Source organism: Corythoichthys intestinalis, chromosome 9 (assembly GCF_030265065.1).
Source record: "Corythoichthys intestinalis isolate RoL2023-P3 chromosome 9, ASM3026506v1, whole genome shotgun sequence".
NCBI lineage: Eukaryota > Metazoa > Chordata > Actinopteri > Syngnathiformes > Syngnathidae > Corythoichthys > Corythoichthys intestinalis.
Window position 1 is genome coordinate 11,185,211 of NC_080403.1, and position 25,676 is coordinate 11,210,886.

At 35.8% G+C, this 25,676-nt stretch overlaps 3 protein-coding genes across 5 annotated transcripts in view; 2 read left to right on the forward strand and 1 right to left on the reverse strand.

Annotated features, from left to right (window-relative positions):
* Positions 1 to 25,676, forward strand: part of LOC130921647 (rootletin-like) — an 84,339-nt gene that overhangs the window by 23,894 nt on the left and 34,769 nt on the right. For all 3 annotated transcript variants that reach the window (XM_057845778.1, XM_057845775.1, XM_057845777.1), the window contains exons 22-26: positions 341 to 475; positions 19,716 to 19,859; positions 24,414 to 24,652; positions 24,726 to 24,885; positions 25,186 to 25,353. In XM_057845778.1, coding sequence (XP_057701761.1) covers positions 341 to 475; positions 19,716 to 19,859; positions 24,414 to 24,652; positions 24,726 to 24,885; positions 25,186 to 25,353 — 846 coding nt within the window. The remainder of the gene's footprint in view (positions 1 to 340; positions 476 to 19,715; positions 19,860 to 24,413; positions 24,653 to 24,725; positions 24,886 to 25,185; positions 25,354 to 25,676) is intronic.
* LOC130921649 (FAS-associated death domain protein-like) lies at positions 6,363 to 8,057 on the reverse strand. The gene is made up of 2 exons (XM_057845781.1): positions 7,927 to 8,057; positions 6,363 to 7,276 (listed from the first exon to the last, which is right to left on the reverse strand). Exons 1-2 carry the CDS (start codon positions 7,934 to 7,936, stop codon positions 7,002 to 7,004), a joined length of 285 nt encoding a protein of 94 aa, XP_057701764.1. The 5' UTR covers positions 7,937 to 8,057; the 3' UTR covers positions 6,363 to 7,001.
* LOC130921650 (FAS-associated death domain protein-like) lies at positions 12,300 to 13,994 on the forward strand. Its single transcript, XM_057845782.1, has 2 exons — positions 12,300 to 12,430; positions 13,081 to 13,994. The coding sequence occupies exons 1-2, from the start codon at positions 12,421 to 12,423 to the stop codon at positions 13,353 to 13,355; spliced, it is 285 nt and encodes a 94-aa protein (XP_057701765.1). The 5' UTR covers positions 12,300 to 12,420; the 3' UTR covers positions 13,356 to 13,994.

Genomic DNA, 25,676 nt, shown 5'->3' on the forward strand with positions numbered 1-25,676 from the left:
TTATACAGTGACCTACAGTAGGTCACCTACTAGGTGTTTTCTGTCCCTTTAAGAAGCCGCACATGTTCATTGCATTATCATGATGCAAAAAACTGCTTACTTTTCATTCTTATTTTTTTGTAATTGTGTTTTTTAGAAGTAGAATACTGTAGAGTGCTGATTTTCTTATCGAAAACAAGTTACAACCCTATTTGTAGATGTATTTTGATAGGCAGGAAGATATTAATGGCTTTTCTATTAATTCCAAAAGGTGAACGGAAACTTCAGAGTGTTTTCAGCAACAAATAAGATAATGACTCAAATTTGTAGGTCAATTTACACCTGCATTTTCATTTTCCAGGCTCTGTCACTGAAGGAGGCTGAAAAAGCAGCGTTGTGTGACAGAGTGTCTAGTCTCCAGGCCGAGCTGTCAGCTTTGACCCTCGAGGCTGAGCGCAAGGCCCGAGCATTGGCTATTTGCAAAGAGCAAGAACAGGTGACTCAAGAAAATTGCCCTCTGCTCTCCGCTGCATTCTCTGAACCATCACAATGAAAAAAAAAACCTTTCTGGTTTCTGCTTTGCTTCTGTCTATCATACATGTAAAGTGCAACCACAGTAATAACGTTTTCACCCCTGTCAAATGTATGCTTTATTTAAAATATTTATACATAGATATATATTATTTACTAGAGAGTAGGAATATCCAGTTATCTTCACTCAGGAATGTGGGCGTTGATTTATGATGATTTATGACCCTACCTTTGACCTTTGATTGACAGGTTGACCTTTTGACCTTTGATTGATGGGTTGACCTTTGACCCCCACCTGTCACCCCCTCAATTAAGGGATTACCCGATGTTGCCCTTTGACCCGCACCTGTAGGGAAACAAGGGGGGTTATGGGAAAGTGTGGGTGAGAAGGGAAGTGTGTCCAGGCATGTCCGGATGTCCGGTGAAAGCGATGTGCCCTTTGACCCGTACCTGTTGGGAAACAAGGAGGGGTTATGGGAAAGTGTGGGTGAGAAGGGGGAACGTGTCCAGGCATGTCTAGGCATGTCCAGGCATGTCTGAACAAAACCCCTAAGAACCATGGGATTTGGGTGGGTGTGGTCTGCGTGTAGGCTAGTTTTGTAGCATTGCTAAGTGAGCATTTTTGGAAAGCCTACCTTAACTTGCGGCGAATCTTTCACCTTCTGGATGAAGTCTCCTCTGTCAGGTTTGTAGTTCTATAATAAGTTTTAAAAAGTCTTGCATGAGTTCATTTTCAAGCATTTGTGAAACCCCAGTTTTTATATCCAAGTAACTTCTTTCCATTTACTCCAAAGTAGAGCATCTTTCAAGTATGAAGTTTGCTTGAACATTTCACCACAGATACTGCAGGCAGAGCATCGACTTCAGCCCTAGTCAGCTTTTTGCTGCAACTATAGGTTGGTACTCATATATACATTTAGGCAAATAATTATGTATTTCAACCGGGTTTAATTCATTCTATTTCACAAAGTTAGCATGCTCTTTATACTTAAAAGTATTCAAATAAGAGTTAGTGACATACCAGTTATGTTGCTGAAGAGTCTTTTCTCCCCAACTTCTTCCTTGCGATCCCGCAGGCCGACTGATTCGAAACATGTCTCAATACTCGACGCGAAACTCCGCCCTCTTCGATAGCTCCCGCCTACGGCGCAATGAAGCGTAGTGTTCTGGTTATTGTGCAGTAGACCTAACATACAGTTTCAGAGATTTGCGCTGGTGAATGGTCCCGAAGTTTAGGTTTGAGTTTTCTTAACAGACTGTAATATATTTGATATAAATAAATACCAAATGCTCCAAAATACTGTAAATAGTGTTCTTATTCTTCAATCTGTTAATATAAACATCTATGATGTGAAAGATGTTATAGAATGTATAAGGTAATAACGTGTAGAACATGAAAAGCATAACATAAAATGCTGAATATGAAAGAGTACTGCATCTGAAGTGTTAGGTAGATATTATGTCAATGTTAATAGTGGTAATTCTTGGGGTTTGGGGATTTACTTCCAACTACAAAACACATTGTCTCTAAACTCTGTATATTTAGACATTTATGGGAATGTAACTTTTTCGTTGTTAGTAAGTTTATAAAGAGATTAGTGAGCGAGATGACTAAAGTTATACACTACATGAGATACTAATTCATTTACTTTTGGGGAGAAGTCATTTGTAACTGTAACTCATTACTTTTTAAAAGTAAAATTAAAAACACTGGTTACAAGTTAACTTTTGTGTTTAAGAACGGCAACTGCCGTCTTACTATTAAAATGAGCAAACATTAGTACGATTTGCATCTCAGTTTCATGACAAACGTATTAGTTGGAGAGTGTTCCATTTAAAAGACCCCCAACTATGACAAAAACAAATGGAAACTAACATCCACTTAGAAACTAAAATGACATGACATAAAATGTTGAATATAAAAGAATGCTGCATCTGAAGCGCTGTATAAACAGCCTCTGTTAATACTTGTAATTCAGGGGATTTGGATGACTTACTTTAAAACGCATTGTTTATAAACTGTATGCATATTTAAACATTTATGGTAATGTAATTATTTTATTGTTAGTATGTTTTTAAAGAGTTTAGTAAGTGAGATGAATAAGTTTATACACACCATGACTTACCAGCTCATTTACTTTTTTGGCAGAAGTAATTTGTAACTGTAACTCTTTACTTTTTAAAGTACGATGAACAACAGTGGTTACAAGTTAACGTTTGTGTTTAAGAACGACAACTACCGTCTTACTATTAAGATGAGCAAACATTAGGATGATGTACAACTCAGTTTCATAGCAAACGTATTAGTTCAAGAGTGTTCCACTTAAAAGACCCCTACCATGACAAAAACAAATGGAAACTAATATTCACTTAGAAATCAAAATTACGTGACATAAAATGTTGAAAATTCAGGGGGTTTGGAAGACTTACTTTAAAACACACTGTCTCTAAACTCTGTACAGTATATTTAGACATTTATGGGAATGTAACTTTTTCGTTGTTAGTAAGTTTATAAAGAGATTAGTGAGCGAGATGACTAAAGTTATACACTACATGAGATACTAGTTCATTTACTTTTGGGGAGAAGTCATTTGTAACTGTAACTCAATACTTTTTAAAAGTAACATTAAAAAACTGGTTACAAGTTAACTTTTGTGTTTAAGAACAGCAACTGCCGTCTTACTATTAAAATGAGCAAACATTAGGACGATTTGCATCTCAGTTTCGTTAAAATTGTATTAGTGGTAGAGTGTTCTATTTAAAACATCAACTATCACACCAAAAAACAAAATATCGTCTTCTATGTTCAGGGGAGAAAAAAAAAAAAAAAAGAAGTAACTTTTAGATTTATAGGTCATTGAGATTACAACATCCGCATGTTACTAACATAGATTTCTTACAATATAAAAAAGTAGATGGATATAAGTTAAACAAACTTAATTTTGAATATTAATTGAGTACTTTAATATTATTATAAAAATTAGGGTGAGCTGATATGTTATCCCCACTCGTTCATATTTAAAAAGACTTTTTTTTTTTAAAGTCTAAAAGACTGTCTTTAAGGATAATGACAACGAACCCCTTGTTAGGGGATAGAGAGGAGCCACAAACGTGTTGACTTTTATGATGTTAGGCCTTCAAGAGGGGGGCACACACAGCCCCCAGATTGTTTTCTTAAACAGCCCTGTTTCCAGTTGAAGGCAAGGGTACACATAAACGTACATCAGTAATAACAGATTAAGGAATTACTTCAAAACGCAATGTTTATAAACTTTATGCTTTATTAAACATTTATGGTAATGTAATTATTTTATTGTTAGTATGTTTTTAAAGAGTTTAGTGAGCGAGATGAATAAATTATACAGTACATGAGTTACTAACTCATTTACTAGTCATTTGTAACTGTAACTCTTTTTTTTTTTTTTTAAAGTTAGATTAACAAAGCTGGTTACAAGTTAACTTTATGTGTTTAAGAACAACAACTGCCTTCTTACTATTAAAATGAGCAAACAATAGGTTGGTGTACAACTCAGTTTCATTACAAACGTATTGGTTCAAGAGTGTCCAATTTAAAAGACCCAGTACCATAACAAAAAACAAATAGGAACTAATGTTCACAAAATTACACAACATAGAATATTGAACATAAACAATGCTACATCTGAAGAGTTATATGTTAGTATATTTTTAAAGAATTTAGTAAGCGCAATGAATAAGTTTAAACAGTATCCAGACCAAATGGACAGCCAGCTGAGTTCTACTAGCCATCTCCACCCCACTGCTAGTACCTGCAAACACCTACAACGCGATAAAACATACATCTGAAAGTGTCAATTTCAACAAGGGGACAAGGAGAGGTTAAAGGTAGGGGCAAAAAAGCAGGCTTCAAAGCCCTAGACAGTTATGTATTTAAAAATATCTGCAATGATACGATTATCTCGTTATTTCAAAAGATTTCCTGAACATTACTTTAGTACAGTACGCATTTGTTTTGTGCATATATTCATTCATTTCCCATTACTTTAGTACAGTACGCATTTGTTTTGTGCATATATTCATTCCTTTCACATCCTGAAGAAATACAGAAATACTGATACAGTTGGTGTACCTTCTCTTACAAAACAAAATCATCTTGTAATTGCATAATAAGTGCTGTTTTGCAAACGTTTTCACTTAAAAAGTGCAACAAGCAACAACTACGGTACCTCGAAAAGCATACTGTACATATCTGAACAATGATGAGGGAATATGTTGGACCATTTTTAACCATCTGTCCTTTTGTATTCCAAAAGCTACCACTACGTACATACAGTACACTTATCTCATACCTGAGTCAATCCAAGTGAACTAAATAAATATTCAAAACAGTATATGTTGCGTTACCAAGTTTGATAAAAAAAACATTCAAATAAGAGTTAGGTAGTTACATACCGGCGTTGTCAATGGCCATACGTGTACACAATTTGAAGATGAGTCACCTTTCTCATTGGTACGATTTATTCAAAAATAATTCTAAAAACACTTTAGCCATAAAACTATTCATTTAACTTTCTGCTCATAATACAATTCAATGTAATTGAGGTGGCACTGTCATGACTGAATGTCTGACTGTCATGCATCATTGTGTAAGGTTTGCTTGTTCCTCCTCCTTCCTGTGTGGGGTTTACGACGGGTACTCAAGTTTCCTCCCACATTCCAAAAGCATGCATGTTAGGAGTATTTAACCCATCAAATTGGTCACATAATTTTTGGGGCTATCCGGAAATTAGTCTGGTAACCCTTCCATTTTGGAAGGATCTTTGTGTTTGAGGCATGCTCGTAAAGCCTCCTATTTTTACCCATTACATACTTTCCTGAAGACTTAAACATTGGCATTATTTTTTTTCTTCCTCAAAACCCCTGTTTTTTTTTTTTTTAATAAGAGCAACTTTATGTATCTTTTAATAAATTATAATAAAATGTATCCACACCATTTAGCAGTCTAAATTTGTCTTTTGAAAACCTCAGCTGTACACTCGCTGATGTCAGGCTTGTACAGAGTATTGTTTTCTTACACGCACAATTTTTAAACCTGAATTACTTTTTTGCATGACCACAATAAGTAGGTAAACTGTACAGTTAATTGAATGATACATACTTTAAAAATGACCTGAAGAACCTTTATCAACATGGATTTTTCTTTAGAAACTCGGTAGCTAGGTTCCTGAAGGCATAAAAGATGTACTTTTCTCCAACAAAAGCTTTTGTTTTTTTAGTTCGAGTAATTACAGATATTTTTAATATGTCATAAAAACACGAAATACGACAATAAATACAACCAAGTCACTTTCGTGTTATGTAAGAATTTCAGTCCCAGTACTTGTATTTATTTATTTTTTTGTATGGTGTACATTTAAAGAGAATCACCTGAAAATATGTCTATTATACGGTAGCAGCTTTCTGTGATAATGTCATACCTGAAGTCAAATTATAGCCCAAATATTTCACGCCTGATATATTACATTGTTTCTTTTTTTTTTTTTTTTTTTTTATCTATTTAATTATTTCAATGATTAATTATTTTAAATTAGGTGGCTGAGTGGTTAGCACGTCTGCTTCACAGTTCTGAGATCAAGGGTACAATCTCAGAGCTCCGGCCATCCTGTGTGGAGTTTGCATGTTAGCCCCGTGCCTACGTGGGTTTTTCTCCGGGGACTCCGATTTCCCCCCACATTCCAAAAACACGCGTGGTAGGCTGATGGAACACTCTAAATTGTCCATAGGTATGAGTGTATACGTGAATGGTTGTACGGGTCATTGTGGCCTGCGATTGGCTGGCAACCGATTCAGGCTGTACGCCACCTACTGTCCGTAGTAAGCCAGGATAGGCTCCAGCATAACCGCGACCCTTGTGAGGATAAGCGGCATTGAAAAGGAATGAATGTATTTTTAATTATTTTCATGATTAATTATTTTATGAACTTATTTTAAATCATTAATTTTTATTTAAAAAATGTTTAATGACTCATTATTTTAATATTTTAAATGATCAATTAATTTGTATTTCTATTTATTTATTCTATGATTATTTCAATTATTTTAATGATTTGTTTTAATTATTTTAAAAATTATTTCTATTAAATTGTGATTTAAAATTTCATTTTCGGATTCCTTATTTCAGCAGGTGGAACGAGCTGTAAGGTCTGAGTTACGTCGACGTCTGTTTGCCAGAAGTGGGTAGGGTAGCCAAAAATTTTACTCAAGTAAAAGTAGCGGTACTTCAAAATATTATTACTCAAGTAAAAGTAGTCGTCCAAAAAAATAAATAAATAAAATATACTCAAGTACAAGTAAAAAAGAATTTTATTTACCGGGCAAATACTGTAAATAAATTGGTCTTTCCAACCATCTCAGATTGTGTTATGCGCACCTATATCTTAATACATATTCTAAATGACCACAAATCTGCTGCATTATATACATGGGTTAAATATTAATATGTCATTGGTTCTCTATTGAGGTATCATCCAGGCATCCTCCACTTTATCAGCTGTGAGATTTTGGTGGCATGCCCTGAGAGCCCTAACTAAGTCTTTAACGCAGACTTCGGATCCACGATTCTTGCGCCATTCCTTCAGCAGCTCTCTGGCAGTCTCGTCCAAATCGTTCGGATGTCTCGTTGAGACGGAATCCAGTTTAGTTTCGGTCAGACCCAGCTGTCGTCCTAATCTACGCCAGTTACGACCCAAGTTTTCAGCAATCACATTTGCGGCAATGTCCAGCTTGGCTAAAAGGGAATAGGAAGAGAAAAAGGGGAAAATACTTTATTCATTCAATTTGTGGTTTATAGTCCTGCGCGGCTTATTTCTGGATTTTTACAGGCCATTGAGCTGCAAGTGTTTTAGTGTAGTAGTATGTGGACACCACATTCCGAAAATTATGGTAATTTGTAGGTATTGAGATTGTCAATTCAACGTTTCTTTGGCATTTTTAATTCCATCAGTTACAAAATTGATCTAAACAGGCTTTTTATTTTTTCCCTAACGTATTCTTTTTTAACATAGTCAAACCTTTTTGGTTACTTTGCATTTTATCAATGTAATATTTAGTAATTTTTCATTTCATTTTGCATGTTCATTTCTAAAATTTTGCATTGATGTGTTAAAAATTTGTTTGTTTTACTTCTTTTTTTTCTCATTTGAAATAAATCTTTTTCTATTTTGTGTTTAGTCTTTATCAAAAAAGGGGGGGAAAATCTGTACAATGCAAAACAAATTACAGGTAGTCCCCCGGATTACGAACGAGAATTACCGCAGAAATCGGAATTAACCCTTTAGGTGCCCCTAAATACCCCCTAAACCTCAAAATAACTATCCCAAAACATGTATTATACGTCGTAATAATAAAATTAAAGAAAAATAAAATAGGATACTGTACCTGCCATCATTGTTGGGGGATGGTATAAAAAGGTACACTGACGGCTTGTTCACAAGTGGGGACACAAGAGTTCTTGATTCGCTGATGTTTACGGTAGTTTTTTCTTTTCAACCACAGACACACCATAGAACACGTTGACCTGCTAGTGAAGAAACAGGTAAGTCGATGTGACTTATGAATCTTATTTAGAGCTTGGTCGAGCTGCTTATGCTACACCATTGCTTGCTGCATCGCACTCTACATCCTTAGTAGAATACAGAAAACGAACTGATTGGGTGTGCGCTCACTAGAATTACATTTATAAATTTCACCATTTTAATTCAACTTGTAAACAAATTATTATTAGCCTTATAGTCCCAAGAATTGTACAACGACGACAGGAAAATCCAAACAACGCACGGAGAAAACAAAACTCACGCATCATGTTATTGAGAAAACAGCTCCACTTATTGGTGAAACAAATATTTGCAAGGAAACTTGGCGGGTGTTAGATTGAGAATAAATTTAGTAAAATACAGAGCTCAGACACACACTGTACACCGACGAGACGTGAGAAAAAAAATACATAAATGAAGCATTATACCCTCTAATGGAGAAAATACTTTCTTCATAATTACTATCTTTTTCTTGACAATTGGACTCAAGTAAAAGTAAAAAGTACAGACTTTTAAAACTTTGATTCAAAGTACATTGTTCTCAAAATGTTAATCAAGTAAATTTAACGGTGTACATGTAACGCGTTACTACCCACCTTTGCTGTTTACCCCTAAAGATATTCGACCAATACCGATACAAAGACCAAGACCAATGTCAGTGCGTCCCAGTGAAACACATCCCATTACAATTTGGAACTCATTTCCTAAACCCATCCGTACCTGTTCAGACCTTCCCACATTCAAAAAACTGTTAAAAACTTTTAACTTAAAACTTTTAAAGCTTTTAACTTATAATTATTTTCTTTATTGTTTTGTTCTGTTCACTTTGTTTGATGTTTTTGTTTTAACTGTAAAGCGTTTTTGAGCATTGGTAAAAGCACTCTGCTAATAAAATGTATTATTATCATTATTATATTTGCAAGAGATCCTGGGAGACCAATGATTGCCACCATCGAAGAACACGAAGTACGTTTTCACATATATTAATATGTCTGATTCGAGGTTTGCTTTCTTTTCCTGAAATTCTGTCTGATTCAGAATCTGTTACGTTTGTGATTTTATTTGTTTTTCTTTTCTTTTCTTTTCTTTCTAACCTGATATTCCGCCCGAATTACAAAACATTGTGGACCAAATAAACATTGAAATGGTATTGGAACAAGATGAGCATTTATCAATTGAACCTGATTATCCTTTTTAAGACTTTTAATAGAAGATTATGTAGATTTCTTTAATTCTTTAAATGATGCCTAAGAGAATTGAACCAGCCACACACCTAAAAGACATGAAACACCCCAAAAAAATGAGACACACATGGTTAATAAGGATGCAACAATACTCGGTTTTCTATTGAACCGTTCGATACGCCCTCTTCGAATCGATACGCAAAATTATTCAATCCAAATGAAACGCTCCCAAAATGTAGTTTTCCGAATTTATATTTGTCGTCTCTCCCGCAAAAATGTCCGGCGCAGCTACGCCTTGAAAAAACAAACTCTGCCGCCAGCAGCCTCCCTCTAACTGTCTGTAAGGTGGGAGCTGTGGCGCACGAGAATCATTGCATGTGAGGAAAGACAGGAACTTTAGGGTGAGCTGATATGTTATCCCCACTCGTTCATATTTAAAAAGACTTTTTTTTAAGTCTAAAAGACTGTATTTAAGGATAATGACAACGAACCCCGCCAATATATTGTTGCTGACTTGGCTGCTACGAATAACCTCGCTTTGACAACAGACAGCTTAACATCCTAGGACACAGAGCTCTAACTCACGGTTACATGATGAACAATGAGTGGCAAATTAAAAGCACTGTACTTCAAATTTGTCCTGTTTATGAGAGTCGATTGTCAAATGATGTAGTGCAGTAATGAGCAGACCCGACTTCTGTGGCGTTTGTTAACTATTTTTAATGCCCAACAACACTCGCGCGCACACACTAGATCAGGGGTTCCCAACCTATTCCACTAAGGCACACTGTGGGTGCAGGATTTCATTCTTACCAAACAAGATGACAACACTTTTTCCCCAATCTGGTGTTTTACAAGTGCAATCAGTTGATTGCAGTCAGGTGTGGCTTGTTTTAGCAGAAGCCTCATTGGTTCAACTGTCTCTGCTGGATCGGCTGGAACAAAAACCAGGACCCACAGTGTGCCTTGAGGACTGGGTTGAAAACCCCTGCACTAGATATCAAATAGCAACCTAGATGTGCTTCGTTAGATCCCCCCAAGTCCCATGCCATTGGCTGTGTGACCCCAGAGTGATCATGGGACACATAGTCCATATACTACTGTGATGAATTTAAAAAAACAAAACAAAAAAAAACGCCATGACTGAATGGAAATTAAGTAGGCCATATCAATCCATACCGGTGACTATAGACAATGCTGCAAATATTGTTAATTCAGTACGTAACACAGATGGACTGGGACCACAAATATGGTGATATGTGGTAAACATACCTGCTAAGAGAACAGTAGCAATCAACATTGTGCCCTGCCTCACTTTACAAAGAGTAAAGATTGTCCTCAGCACTTTTATACAAAATTTCTTCAGATCAGTAAGAAGTAAGCACATAAATATTATGCGCTATAATGCATGTTTATATGATGACATTGTTTATATGATGGTGTTGTTATTTTTGCTTGTTAGCAAAATAATTGAAAAGAAATAACACTTGTATTTTTTATGTTGTGTACCTTGTATCAAAATTCATACCGAACCGTGACTTAACTGTATCGTTGGATCCCCAATGGCTAATAATAATTTGTTTACAAGTTGAATTAAAATGGTGAAATTTATAAATGTAATTCTAGTGAGCGCACACCCAATCAGTTCGTTTTCTGTATTCTACTAAGGATGTAGAGTGCGATGCAGCAAGCAATGGTGTAGCATAAGCAGCTCGACCAAGCTCTAAATAAGATTCATAAGTCACATCGACTTACCTGTTTCTTCACTAGCAGGTCAACGTGTTCTATGGTGTGTCTGTGGTTGAAAAGAAAAAACTACCGATAATCAGGTTCAATTGATAAATGCTCATCTTGTTCCAATACCATTTCAATGTTTATTTGGTCCACAATGTTTTGTAATTCGGGCGGAATATCAGGTTAGAAAGAAAAGAAAAGAAAAGAAAAACAAATAAAATCACAAACGTAACAGATTCTGAATCAGACAGAATTTCAGGAAAAGAAAGCAAACCTCGAATCAGACATATTAATATATGTGAAAACGTACTTCGTGTTCTTCGATGGTGGCAATCATTGGTCTCCCAGGATCTCTTGCAAATATAATAATGATAATAATACATTTTATTAGCAGAGTGCTTTTACCAATGCTCAAAAACGCTTTACAGTTAAAACAAAAACATCAAACAAAGTGAACAGAACAAAACAATAAAGAAAATAATTATAAGTTAAAAGCTTTAAAAGTTTTAAGTTAAAAGTTTTTAACAGTTTTTTGAATGTGGGAAGGTCTGAACAGGTACGGATGGGTTTAGGAAATGAGTTCCAAATTGTAATGGGATGTGTTTCACTGGGACGCACTGACATTGGTCTTGGTCTTTGTATCGGTATTGGTCGAATATCTTTAGGGGTAAACAGCAAAGGTGGGTAGTAACGCGTTACATGTACACCGTTAAATTTACTTGATTAACATTTTGAGAACAATGTACTTTGAATCAAAGTTTTAAAAGTCTGTACTTTTTACTTTTACTTGAGTCCAATTGTCAAGAAAAAGATAGTAATTATGAAGAAAGTATTTTCTCCATTAGAGGGTATAATGCTTCATTTATGTATTTTTTTTCTCACGTCTCGTCGGTGTACAGTGTGTGTCTGAGCTCTGTATTTTACTAAATTTATTCTCAATCTAACACCCGCCAAGTTTCCTTGCAAATATTTGTTTCACCAATAAGTGGAGCTGTTTTCTCAATAACATGATGCGTGAGTTTTGTTTTCTCCGTGCGTTGTTTGGATTTTCCTGTCGTCGTTGTACAATTCTTGGGACTATAAGGCTAATAATAATTTGTTTACAAGTTGAATTAAAATGGTGAAATTTATAAATGTAATTCTAGTGAGCGCACACCCAATCAGTTCGTTTTCTGTATTCTACTAAGGATGTAGAGTGCGATGCAGCAAGCAATGGTGTAGCATAAGCAGCTCGACCAAGCTCTAAATAAGATTCATAAGTCACATCGACTTACCTGTTTCTTCACTAGCAGGTCAACGTGTTCTATGGTGTGTCTGTGGTTGAAAAGAAAAAACTACCGTAAACATCAGCGAATCAAGAACTCTTGTGTCCCCACTTGTGAACAAGCCGTCAGTGTACCTTTTTATACCATCCCCCAACAATGATGGCAGGTACAGTATCCTATTTTATTTTTCTTTAATTTTATTATTACGACGTATAATACATGTTTTGGGATAGTTATTTTGAGGTTTAGGGGGTATTTAGGGGCACCTAAAGGGTTAATTCCGATTTCTGCGGTAATTCTCGTTCGTAATCCGGGGGACTACCTGTAATTTGTTTTGCATTGTACAGATTTTCCCCCCCTTTTTTGATAAAGACTAAACACAAAATAGAAAAAGATTTATTTCAAATGAGAAAAAAAAGAAGTAAAACAAACAAATTTTTAACACATCAATGCAAAATTTTAGAAATGAACATGCAAAATGAAATGAAAAATTACTAAATATTACATTGATAAAATGCAAAGTAACCAAAAAGGTTTGACTATGTTAAAAAAGAATACGTTAGGGAAAAAATAAAAAGCCTGTTTAGATCAATTTTGTAACTGATGGAATTAAAAATGCCAAAGAAACGTTGAATTGACAATCTCAATACCTACAAATTACCATAATTTTCGGAATGTGGTGTCCACATACTACTACACTAAAACACTTGCAGCTCAATGGCCTGTAAAAATCCAGAAATAAGCCGCGCAGGACTATAAACCACAAATTGAATGAATAAAGTATTTTCCCCTTTTTCTCTTCCTATTCCCTTTTAGCCAAGCTGGACATTGCCGCAAATGTGATTGCTGAAAACTTGGGTCGTAACTGGCGTAGATTAGGACGACAGCTGGGTCTGACCGAAACTAAACTGGATTCCGTCTCAACGAGACATCCGAACGATTTGGACGAGACTGCCAGAGAGCTGCTGAAGGAATGGCGCAAGAATCGTGGATCCGAAGTCTGCGTTAAAGACTTAGTTAGGGCTCTCAGGGCATGCCACCAAAATCTCACAGCTGATAAAGTGGAGGATGCCTGGATGATACCTCAATAGAGAACCAATGACATATTAATATTTAACCCATGTATATAATGCAGCAGATTTGTGGTCATTTAGAATATGTATTAAGATATAGGTGCGCATAACACAATCTGAGATGGTTGGAAAGACCAATTTATTTACAGTATTTGCCCGGTAAATAAAATTCTTTTTTACTTGTACTTGAGTATATTTTATTTATTTATTTTTTTGGACGACTACTTTTACTTGAGTAATAATATTTTGAAGTACCGCTACTTTTACTTGAGTAAAATTTTTGGCTACCCTACCCACTTCTGGCAAACAGACGTCGACGTAACTCAGACCTTACAGCTCGTTCCACCTGCTGAAATAAGGAATCCGAAAATGAAATTTTAAATCACAATTTAATAGAAATAATTTTTAAAATAATTAAAACAAATCATTAAAATAATTGAAATAATCATAGAATAAATAAATAGAAATACAAATTAATTGATCATTTAAAATATTAAAATAATGAGTCATTAAACATTTTTTAAATAAAAATTAATGATTTAAAATAAGTTCATAAAATAATTAATCATGAAAATAATTAAAAATACATTCATTCCTTTTCAATGCCGCTTATCCTCACAAGGGTCGCGGTTATGCTGGAGCCTATCCTGGCTTACTACGGACAGTAGGTGGCGTACAGCCTGAATCGGTTGCCAGCCAATCGCAGGCCACAATGACCCGTACAACCATTCACGTATACACTCATACCTATGGACAATTTAGAGTGTTCCATCAGCCTACCACGCGTGTTTTTGGAATGTGGGGGGAAATCGGAGTCCCCGGAGAAAAACCCACGTAGGCACGGGGCTAACATGCAAACTCCACACAGGATGGCCGGAGCTCTGAGATTGTACCCTTGATCTCAGAACTGTGAAGCAGACGTGCTAACCACTCAGCCACCTAATTTAAAATAATTAATCATTGAAATAATTAAATAGATAAAAAAAAAAAAAAAAAAAAAGAAACAATGTAATATATCAGGCGTGAAATATTTGGGCTATAATTTGACTTCAGGTATGACATTATCACAGAAAGCTGCTACCGTATAATAGACATATTTTCAGGTGATTCTCTTTAAATGTACACCATACAAAAAAATAAATAAATACAAGTACTGGGACTGAAATTCTTACATAACACGAAAGTGACTTGGTTGTATTTATTGTCGTATTTCGTGTTTTTATGACATATTAAAAATATCTGTAATTACTCGAACTAAAAAAACAAAAGCTTTTGTTGGAGAAAAGTACATCTTTTATGCCTTCAGGAACCTAGCTACCGAGTTTCTAAAGAAAAATCCATGTTGATAAAGGTTCTTCAGGTCATTTTTAAAGTATGTATCATTCAATTAACTGTACAGTTTACCTACTTATTGTGGTCATGCAAAAAAGTAATTCAGGTTTAAAAATTGTGCGTGTAAGAAAACAATACTCTGTACAAGCCTGACATCAGCGAGTGTACAGCTGAGGTTTTCAAAAGACAAATTTAGACTGCTAAATGGTGTGGATACATTTTATTATAATTTATTAAAAGATACATAAAGTTGCTCTTATTAAAAAAAAAAAAAACAGGGGTTTTGAGGAAGAAAAAAAATAATGCCAATGTTTAAGTCTTCAGGAAAGTATGTAATGGGTAAAAATAGGAGGCTTTACGAGCATGCCTCAAACACAAAGATCCTTCCAAAATGGAAGGGTTACCAGACTAATTTCCGGATAGCCCCAAAAATTATGTGACCAATTTGATGGGTTAAATACTCCTAACATGCATGCTTTTGGAATGTGGGAGGAAACTTGAGTACCCGTCGTAAACCCCACACAGGAAGGAGGAGGAACAAGCAAACCTTACACAATGATGCATGACAGTCAGACATTCAGTCATGACAGTGCCACCTCAATTACATTGAATTGTATTATGAGCAGAAAGTTAAATGAATAGTTTTATGGCTAAAGTGTTTTTAGAATTATTTTTGAATAAATCGTACCAATGAGAAAGGTGACTCATCTTCAAATTGTGTACACGTATGGCCATTGACAACGCCGGTATGTAACTACCTAACTCTTATTTGAATGTTTTTTTTATCAAACTTGGTAACGCAACATATACTGTTTTGAATATTTATTTAGTTCACTTGGATTGACTCAGGTATGAGATAAGTGTACTGTATGTACGTAGTGGTAGCTTTTGGAATACAAAAGGACAGATGGTTAAAAATGGTCCAACATATTCCCTCATCATTGTTCAGATATGTACAGTATGCTTTTCGAGGTACCGTAGTTGTTGCTTGTTGCACTTTTTAAGTGAAAACGTTTGCAAAACAGCACTTATTATGCAATTACAAGATGATTTTGTTTTGTAAGAGAAGGTACACCAACTGTATCAGTATTTCTGTATTTCTTCAGGATGTGAAAGGAATGAATATATGCACAAAACAAATGCGTACTGTACTAAAGTAATGGGAAATGAATGAATATATGCACAAAACAAATGCGTACTGTACTAAAGTAATGTTCAGGAAATCTTTTGAAATAACGAGATAATCGTATCATTGCAGATATTTTTAAATACATAACTGTCTAGGGCTTTGAAGCCTGCTTTTTTGCCCCTACCTTTAACCTCTCCTTGTCCCCTTGTTGAAATTGACACTTTCAGATGTATGTTTTATCGCGTTGTAGGTGTTTGCAGGTACTAGCAGTGGGGTGGAGATGGCTAGTAGAACTCAGCTGGCTGTCCATTTGGTCTGGATACTGTTTAAACTTATTCATTGCGCTTACTAAATTCTTTAAAAATATACTAACATATAACTCTTCAGATGTAGCATTGTTTATGTTCAATATTCTATGTTGTGTAATTTTGTGAACATTAGTTCCTATTTGTTTTTTGTTATGGTACTGGGTCTTTTAAATTGGACACTCTTGAACCAATACGTTTGTAATGAAACTGAGTTGTACACCAACCTATTGTTTGCTCATTTTAATAGTAAGAAGGCAGTTGTTGTTCTTAAACACATAAAGTTAACTTGTAACCAGCTTTGTTAATCTAACTTTAAAAAAAAAAAAAAAGAGTTACAGTTACAAATGACTAGTAAATGAGTTAGTAACTCATGTACTGTATAATTTATTCATCTCGCTCACTAAACTCTTTAAAAACATACTAACAATAAAATAATTACATTACCATAAATGTTTAATAAAGCATAAAGTTTATAAACATTGCGTTTTGAAGTAATTCCTTAATCTGTTATTACTGATGTACGTTTATGTGTACCCTTGCCTTCAACTGGAAACAGGGCTGTTTAAGAAAACAATCTGGGGGCTGTGTGTGCCCCCCTCTTGAAGGCCTAACATCATAAAAGTCAACACGTTTGTGGCTCCTCTCTATCCCCTAACAAGGGGTTCGTTGTCATTATCCTTAAAGACAGTCTTTTAGACTTTAAAAAAAAAAAGTCTTTTTAAATATGAACGAGTGGGGATAACATATCAGCTCACCCTAATTTTTATAATAATATTAAAGTACTCAATTAATATTCAAAATTAAGTTTGTTTAACTTATATCCATCTACTTTTTTATATTGTAAGAAATCTATGTTAGTAACATGCGGATGTTGTAATCTCAATGACCTATAAATCTAAAAGTTACTTCTTTTTTTTTTTTTTTTCTCCCCTGAACATAGAAGACGATATTTTGTTTTTTGGTGTGATAGTTGATGTTTTAAATAGAACACTCTACCACTAATACAATTTTAACGAAACTGAGATGCAAATCGTCCTAATGTTTGCTCATTTTAATAGTAAGACGGCAGTTGCTGTTCTTAAACACAAAAGTTAACTTGTAACCAGTTTTTTAATGTTACTTTTAAAAAGTATTGAGTTACAGTTACAAATGACTTCTCCCCAAAAGTAAATGAACTAGTATCTCATGTAGTGTATAACTTTAGTCATCTCGCTCACTAATCTCTTTATAAACTTACTAACAACGAAAAAGTTACATTCCCATAAATGTCTAAATATACTGTACAGAGTTTAGAGACAGTGTGTTTTAAAGTAAGTCTTCCAAACCCCCTGAATTTTCAACATTTTATGTCACGTAATTTTGATTTCTAAGTGAATATTAGTTTCCATTTGTTTTTGTCATGGTAGGGGTCTTTTAAGTGGAACACTCTTGAACTAATACGTTTGCTATGAAACTGAGTTGTACATCATCCTAATGTTTGCTCATCTTAATAGTAAGACGGTAGTTGTCGTTCTTAAACACAAACGTTAACTTGTAACCACTGTTGTTCATCGTACTTTAAAAAGTAAAGAGTTACAGTTACAAATTACTTCTGCCAAAAAAGTAAATGAGCTGGTAAGTCATGGTGTGTATAAACTTATTCATCTCACTTACTAAACTCTTTAAAAACATACTAACAATAAAATAATTACATTACCATAAATGTTTAAATATGCATACAGTTTATAAACAATGCGTTTTAAAGTAAGTCATCCAAATCCCCTGAATTACAAGTATTAACAGAGGCTGTTTATACAGCGCTTCAGATGCAGCATTCTTTTATATTCAACATTTTATGTCATGTCATTTTAGTTTCTAAGTGGATGTTAGTTTCCATTTGTTTTTGTCATAGTTGGGGGTCTTTTAAATGGAACACTCTCCAACTAATACGTTTGTCATGAAACTGAGATGCAAATCGTACTAATGTTTGCTCATTTTAATAGTAAGACGGCAGTTGCCGTTCTTAAACACAAAAGTTAACTTGTAACCAGTGTTTTTAATTTTACTTTTAAAAAGTAATGAGTTACAGTTACAAATGACTTCTCCCCAAAAGTAAATGAATTAGTATCTCATGTAGTGTATAACTTTAGTCATCTCGCTCACTAATCTCTTTATAAACTTACTAACAACGAAAAAGTTACATTCCCATAAATGTCTAAATATACAGAGTTTAGAGACAATGTGTTTTGTAGTTGGAAGTAAATCCCCAAACCCCAAGAATTACCACTATTAACATTGACATAATATCTACCTAACACTTCAGATGCAGTACTCTTTCATATTCAGCATTTTATGTTATGCTTTTCATGTTCTACACGTTATTACCTTATACATTCTATAACATCTTTCACATCATAGATGTTTATATTAACAGATTGAAGAATAAGAACACTATTTACAGTATTTTGGAGCATTTGGTATTTATTTATATCAAATATATTACAGTCTGTTAAGAAAACTCAAACCTAAACTTCGGGACCATTCACCAGCGCAAATCTCTGAAACTGTATGTTAGGTCTACTGCACAATAACCAGAACACTACGCTTCATTGCGCCGTAGGCGGGAGCTATCGAAGAGGGCGGAGTTTCGCGTCGAGTATTGAGACATGTTTCGAATCAGTCGGCCTGCGGGATCGCAAGGAAGAAGTTGGGGAGAAAAGACTCTTCAGCAACATAACTGGTATGTCACTAACTCTTATTTGAATACTTTTAAGTATAAAGAGCATGCTAACTTTGTGAAATAGAATGAATTAAACCCGGTTGAAATACATAATTATTTGCCTAAATGTATATATGAGTACCAACCTATAGTTGCAGCAAAAAGCTGACTAGGGCTGAAGTCGATGCTCTGCCTGCAGTATCTGTGGTGAAATGTTCAAGCAAACTTCATACTTGAAAGATGCTCTACTTTGGAGTAAATGGAAAGAAGTTACTTGGATATAAAAACTGGGGTTTCACAAATGCTTGAAAATGAACTCATGCAAGACTTTTTAAAACTTATTATAGAACTACAAACCTGACAGAGGAGACTTCATCCAGAAGGTGAAAGATTCGCCGCAAGTTAAGGTAGGCTTTCCAAAAATGCTCACTTAGCAATGCTACAAAACTAGCCTACACGCAGACCACACCCACCCAAATCCCATGGTTCTTAGGGGTTTTGTTCAGACATGCCTGGACATGCCTAGACATGCCTGGACACGTTCCCCCTTCTCACCCACACTTTCCCATAACCCCTCCTTGTTTCCCAACAGGTACGGGTCAAAGGGCACATCGCTTTCACCGGACATCCGGACATGCCTGGACACACTTCCCTTCTCACCCACACTTTCCCATAACCCCCCTTGTTTCCCTACAGGTGCGGGTCAAAGGGCAACATCGGGTAATCCCTTAATTGAGGGGGTGACAGGTGGGGGTCAAAGGTCAACCCATCAATCAAAGGTCAAAAGGTCAACCTGTCAATCAAAGGTCAAAGGTAGGGTCATAAATCATCATAAATCAACGCCCACATTCCTGAGTGAAGATAACTGGATATTCCTACTCTCTTTTACTGTATATTTTTTTGTGTTTTAGGCCAAAGTTGGCGCTTTAACCAGTGCGCTGCAGGAGCTTCGGTCACAACTCGAGGATGCATCCAGTCTTCACGAAAGGGACCTTCAAACTCTGCGAGAGACTCTTGCTGACTTTCAGTCGCGTGCTGATAGTGCCGTCAAAGAGGTACATAATTCTGTGACTATGTTCAACACATCCGATTCTGTTTTAAACAGTTAGTTTCAGTCAAGCTCCTTAGGCTGCATTTACTGTATACTAAACGTGGGTAGATTAGCCAAAAATTTTACTCAAGTAAGAGTAGCGTTACTTCAAAATAATCTTGCTCAAGTAAAAGTAGTCATTCAAAAAATGTACTCAAGGACAATTAAAAAGAATTTGGTGCGAAGACTACTCAAGTAATGAGTAACATTGTGAGTAACAGTTTGATTTTTTTTTTTTAACAACAGTATTTTTTTTTATTATCACCACAAAGTTATATATATGAACTGTTATTATTATACTGTACTATAACATATAACTAGGGCTGTCAAACGATTAAAATTTTTAATCGAGTTAATTACAGCTTAAAAATTAATTAATCGTAATTAATCGCAATTCAAACCATCTATAAAATATGCCATATTTTTCTGTAAATTATATATATATTCTGTAAAATAAATTGTTGGAATGGAAAGATAAGACACAAGATGGACATATACATTCAACATACGATACATAAGGACTGTAGTGGGCATTTCACTCTACTGTCATTTAAATCTGTCTATGCTGTCCTCACTCCGAAGCGTCTACTTTTTCCAAAGCAAGGCAGCTAGTGAACGACTCCTTAATCATCAGACTTCTTCCTTTTTCATCTGATTTATTAATAAAATGGCCTCAAACCATTGTCCTCTTTAGACCGTTGTAAAACTACAAAAAAAAGTACACAAGCATTGCATTAGCAACAACGTTAGCTTAGCACGCTATACAGGTTCACTAAACATAAACAAAAAGCGTCTCATACAAAAAAATAACATTTCGCTTACTAACATAATATGTACATTCTTTACAACAACCATACTTACGGACAAATCTTGTCCAAGGATTATATAAGCACAACATTACAACGTAGGCGTCAGCCCGATACGTCATGCAGCTATATTGAACTGGCAAGAAAACAATAAACCATGTCGCAAAGCGACAACAAGAGTTCGCTTTTAGACAGCACAAAAAGCCTTGCTGTAAAACTTACCAAAAGGCAGAATACCGTCTGAGCGGGACATGTGCGTTAAATGCGTCAAATATTTTAACGTGATTAATTTAAAAAATTAATTACCGCGCGTTAACGCGATAATTTTGACAGCCCTACATATAACATAACTACATTAAGCCCAAGACATAAAAAAACAAACAAACATTAATTTCTGGCGAGAGAGAAAAATGTATATAAATTAGGGCTGTCAAACGATTAAAATTTTCAATCGAGTTAATTACAGCTTAAAAATTAATTAATCGTAATTAATCGCAATTAATCGCAATTCAAACCATGTATAAAATATGCCATATTTTTCTATAAATTACATATATATTCTGTAAAATAATTTGTTGGAATGGAAAAATAAGACACAAGATGGATATATACATTTAACATACGGTACATAAGAACTGTAGCGGGCATTTCACTCTACTGTCATTTAAATCTGTCTATGCTGTCCTCACTCCGAAGCGTATACTTTTTCCAAAGCTAGACAGCTAGTGAACGACGCCTTAATAATCAGACTTCTTCCTTTTTCATCTGATTTATTAATAAAATGGCCTCAAACCATTGTCCTCTTTAGACCGTTGTAAAACTACAAAAAAAAGTACACAAGCATTGCATTAGCAACAACGTTAGCTTAGCACGCTATACAGGTTCACTAAACATAAACAAAAAGCGTCTCATACAAAAAAATAACATTTCGCTTACTAACATAATATGTACATTCTTTACAACAACCATACTTACGGACAAATCTTGTCCAAGGATCATGTAAGCACAACATTACAATGTAGGCGTCAGCCCGAGACGTCGTGCAGCCATATTGAACTGGCAAGAAAGCAATAAACCATGTCGCAAAGCGACCACAAGAGTTCGCTGTTAGACAGCACAAAAAACCTTGCTGTAAAATTTACCAAAAGGCAGAATACTGTCTGAGCGGGACATGTGAGTTAATTGCATCAAATATTTTAACGTGATTAATTTTAAAAATTAATTACCGCGCGTTAACGCGATAATTTTGACAGCCCTAATATAAATTAATCATTATTCGTCCAAAGAGTATGAGTGCCCTCTAGAGGAGAAAACATATTTCCCATTATGAAACTAAAAGGAACCAAAAATCCGGTTTTCCGTGGTCAGTCGGTGCCAAACGAAAACTGGGAGAGAGATTAAAATCCACACTTCTGGGTCATGTTGACGACAGAGGGGCTCTGTGCCAAAAGCTTAATTTTTTATGGTGCTTTAAAGGCTTCACGTGATCATAGAACGGCAAGCCTGAGCCTGACTAGTATATTGGAGTCATGGGATTATTGTTGTGACATCTCATTGGTGACACTGGTTGAGCCACTGTTGGAGTCTCTGGCAAAAAAAGAAGTAAAAGCTAATATGTAGAATAAAGAGGAAAAATGTAGCAACTAGTGTTGTCCAAAGTAGTAAGAGTAAGAGTAGCGTAGCGTAGTAGCGTTTCTCCTCAGGTAAAGGTAAGTATGACCTAGTACAACTACTCTTAGAAGTTAATTTTTCTAAAAAAGTAGCTCAAGTAAATGTTAGGGAGTAAATGTAACTCGTTACTACCCACCTCTACTATATTCCACACAGAAGTTGTGTGGAATTAATTGTTAATGAGTCGAACATGGAAGCAACAGAAGCAAAATGAAGTGCAATGCTTGGCTGTAACCAGCAGAGGCACTGCTTATCCAGACAGATCTGTGGTAAATTCACTTAACTCGGGGGTCGGCAACCCATATTTTGAGAGCCGCATGCAGCGCTGCCCTAGTGGCTCCCTGGAACGTTTGAAAAATGTTTGAAAATGGAAAAAGATGGGGTAGGGAAATATGTTTTTTTATTTTAACATGGTTTCTGTAGAAGGTCAAACATGACACAAACAATCTTAACGTTTTCCAATGCTGTAAAAATGTGTACATTAATTATTACATTTCAACATTTCTGTCAATGAAGATTTGCGTCATAGCCTGTGACGCACGTTTCTATCAGTAGGGCGGCTGTTGTAAACAAACCAGCAGCTCTATGTATGATGGGACATGATTCCAAAGAGGAAAAGAGAAAAAAACTGAGGAGAACAGATGATGCAACGTTTCTTGGCCCGAATCAATTGCATTCATTGCCAATGCCGAAGGATTTTCTGAATGTTTGCTCTGTAGTGAGAAGTTGTCAAACCACAAAAGGAGTCATGTGGAAATACATTTTGCAGGGAAGGCATACTACTGTTGCTGCCGAGTACCCAGCAAGTGCTATTGCATTACTTCTCGAGAAATTAAAGGAGTGAATAAATAGATTAACAAAATGGAAACTCCACACATGCTGCAAGTTTTGTTGCAACCCGGGATAAATAAAGCGTGGAAAACCATCCACAGATAGTGACTGGTAAATGAAGGAGTCATTCATCAACATATCAGAACACCAATTTGGAGACTTAAAAAACAAAACCGAGATAATAAAGAAAATCAAATACATCTGGCAACCAGTTCAGGGTGTCCCCTGCCTACTGCCCATAGTTAGCTGGGATAGGCTCCAGCACCTCCGTGACCCTCGTGAGGAAAAAGCGGCATGGAAAATGAATGAATGAATGAAATACATGCCTCTCGCACTAAGACAGTGAAGGAAAGGGCCATAAAAATGACTGGCAGCTTCACCAATCAGCAAATCAAGGACATTACTTCAGCGGCAGCATACTTTGTGATGAGTCGTGTGATGTTATGTGATCGATATTGAACAGTGAACACCCATCGCTTTTAAGCAGGTATGTGAACTCCGATTATATACATTACCTTTTTAAAAGGGTGCTGTTTTATTTATTTATTTATTTTTAAATGCAGGCTGCATTTTGTTGCCCTTTGTTTGTTGCCCAGGTAAGGGGCACGTTATGCCATTCTATTTTGTTGGTTTTTTTCGAATCTTCAAAATACAAATGACATCAAAATTCTGATTCGTTTATCGCATGTCTTTAATTTTATCAAAGCAATTAAACATAATTCATTAATATTGTAATGAAGTTAAACTTGAGGCAGTATCGGACAACAAGAAGTAGTCATGTGGCACGTCATTCTCTATAGAATGCACTGCAAGGAAAATAAACATTTCATCATGAAGGCTCATTATGTATTAATAGCCAACTTAGTCATTTTGATGGTAGGCTAATATAGCTAATATAGATATAGATACATACAACATGTGTTGCCTTCATTATAATGCTTATATAAGGCTTTTAATTTTTTGCAGCTCCAGACATATATATATATATATATATATATTTTGGCCTAATATGGCTCTTTTAACATTTTGAGTTGCCGACCCCTGACTTAGCTATTTAAAACCCTACATTGTTGAGAAATTCTAACCTTAAATCTTATGTCTGGTAACTTGGGTAATAAAATTACAGTAAATTCCTGGAGATCAGATGGAGACACCCACAGATGCAAAACTTGTCCTCCCACTGAGTTCTAACTTTTCCGTTTTCCCTTTAGCTGGACAAGTGCAGAGCTTCTCTGGCCATCAGTGAGGAGAGTCGAGATGAGCTCAGGCGAGAAACGCTGGAGACCGAGCGTCGTCTCAACCAAGCAAAAGACGAGGCGGAAAACTACAGAAGGGAAGGCACAGAAATGCGTCGCAGCCTGAGTGACATCTCTAAGGAGAGAGATACTCTCAGCCAGTCCAACTGCCAGCTTAGGGAATCTTTACGAGGGGCTGAGACTGAAAGGATCAGGTGAGGGTTCTCAGTAGCAGAAGTGGAGGTACTGTTTAGAACGTTCGTGTCACCATGAGTGTGTGTCGTTCAGTTTGAGGCGACAGTGTGAGGAGAAGGAGCAGCGACTGGTAGTGCTGCAGGAGAATTTTTCATCCACTCAAAAAGAAGTGACGGAGCTGCGTAGCTGTCTTCGGGAAGTAGAAAGGTCACGGCTGGAGGCACGACGGGAGCTGCAGGAGCTGCGCAGACAAGTGAGACGACTAGTTGGATGATCAGTATTCATTTAAAGGAATAGCAACAAACTTGAGTAAAGGCTTAAATAATTATGTGGTGAATCTTAAGATGATAGTACGGTAAATTCTGTATTTGTTGATTGGGGAACTAAGTCAAAAATTAGACAGGAGGCATTTTGAAGAGGATGGTTTCATTATGTGATACAAGTTTATCCATGAATCGTATATAATCCACCAGTCAGATAATAACATGACTTCGCATATAGAGGTGATAGGAAAAAAATGGTCTTCATAAGTTTTCATGTTTCTGGATTCTAGCTGAAGGTCCTGGATGGAGAAAAGGAGCAGAAAGGCCGAGAGGTAGCGGAGCTACAGACCCGCTTATCACTGGAGGAGCAGCGAGAAGAGGAGAGAGGGAAGGAGGTTTTTACCCTCAAGCACAAGTTGACTGAAGTCGAAAATGCTCGAGACTCCCTGAAGAAAGAGGTGAGGACATATAGTACAAATAATCAAGACCATAGAGACTAGACAAACAAAAGGCAACAAATCATGTAATAAAAATGTAAACAAAGGATTGATGGAACAACCGCAAAATAAAACAAAATTTTTGTTTTACTGTCTACAGTGGTATTTACGAAATGAATTGGTTCTGACTTCCGGAAGTAGTTTCTTAACTTGAAAATTTTGTAAGTAGAGACGCATTTTCCATGTAAATGCCCTAATCTGTTCCAAGCCCACGAAAATTCAAACATAAATCTTATATAATGCATAAAAATGTGTCAAAACATGTAACAAATGCATGTTACAAC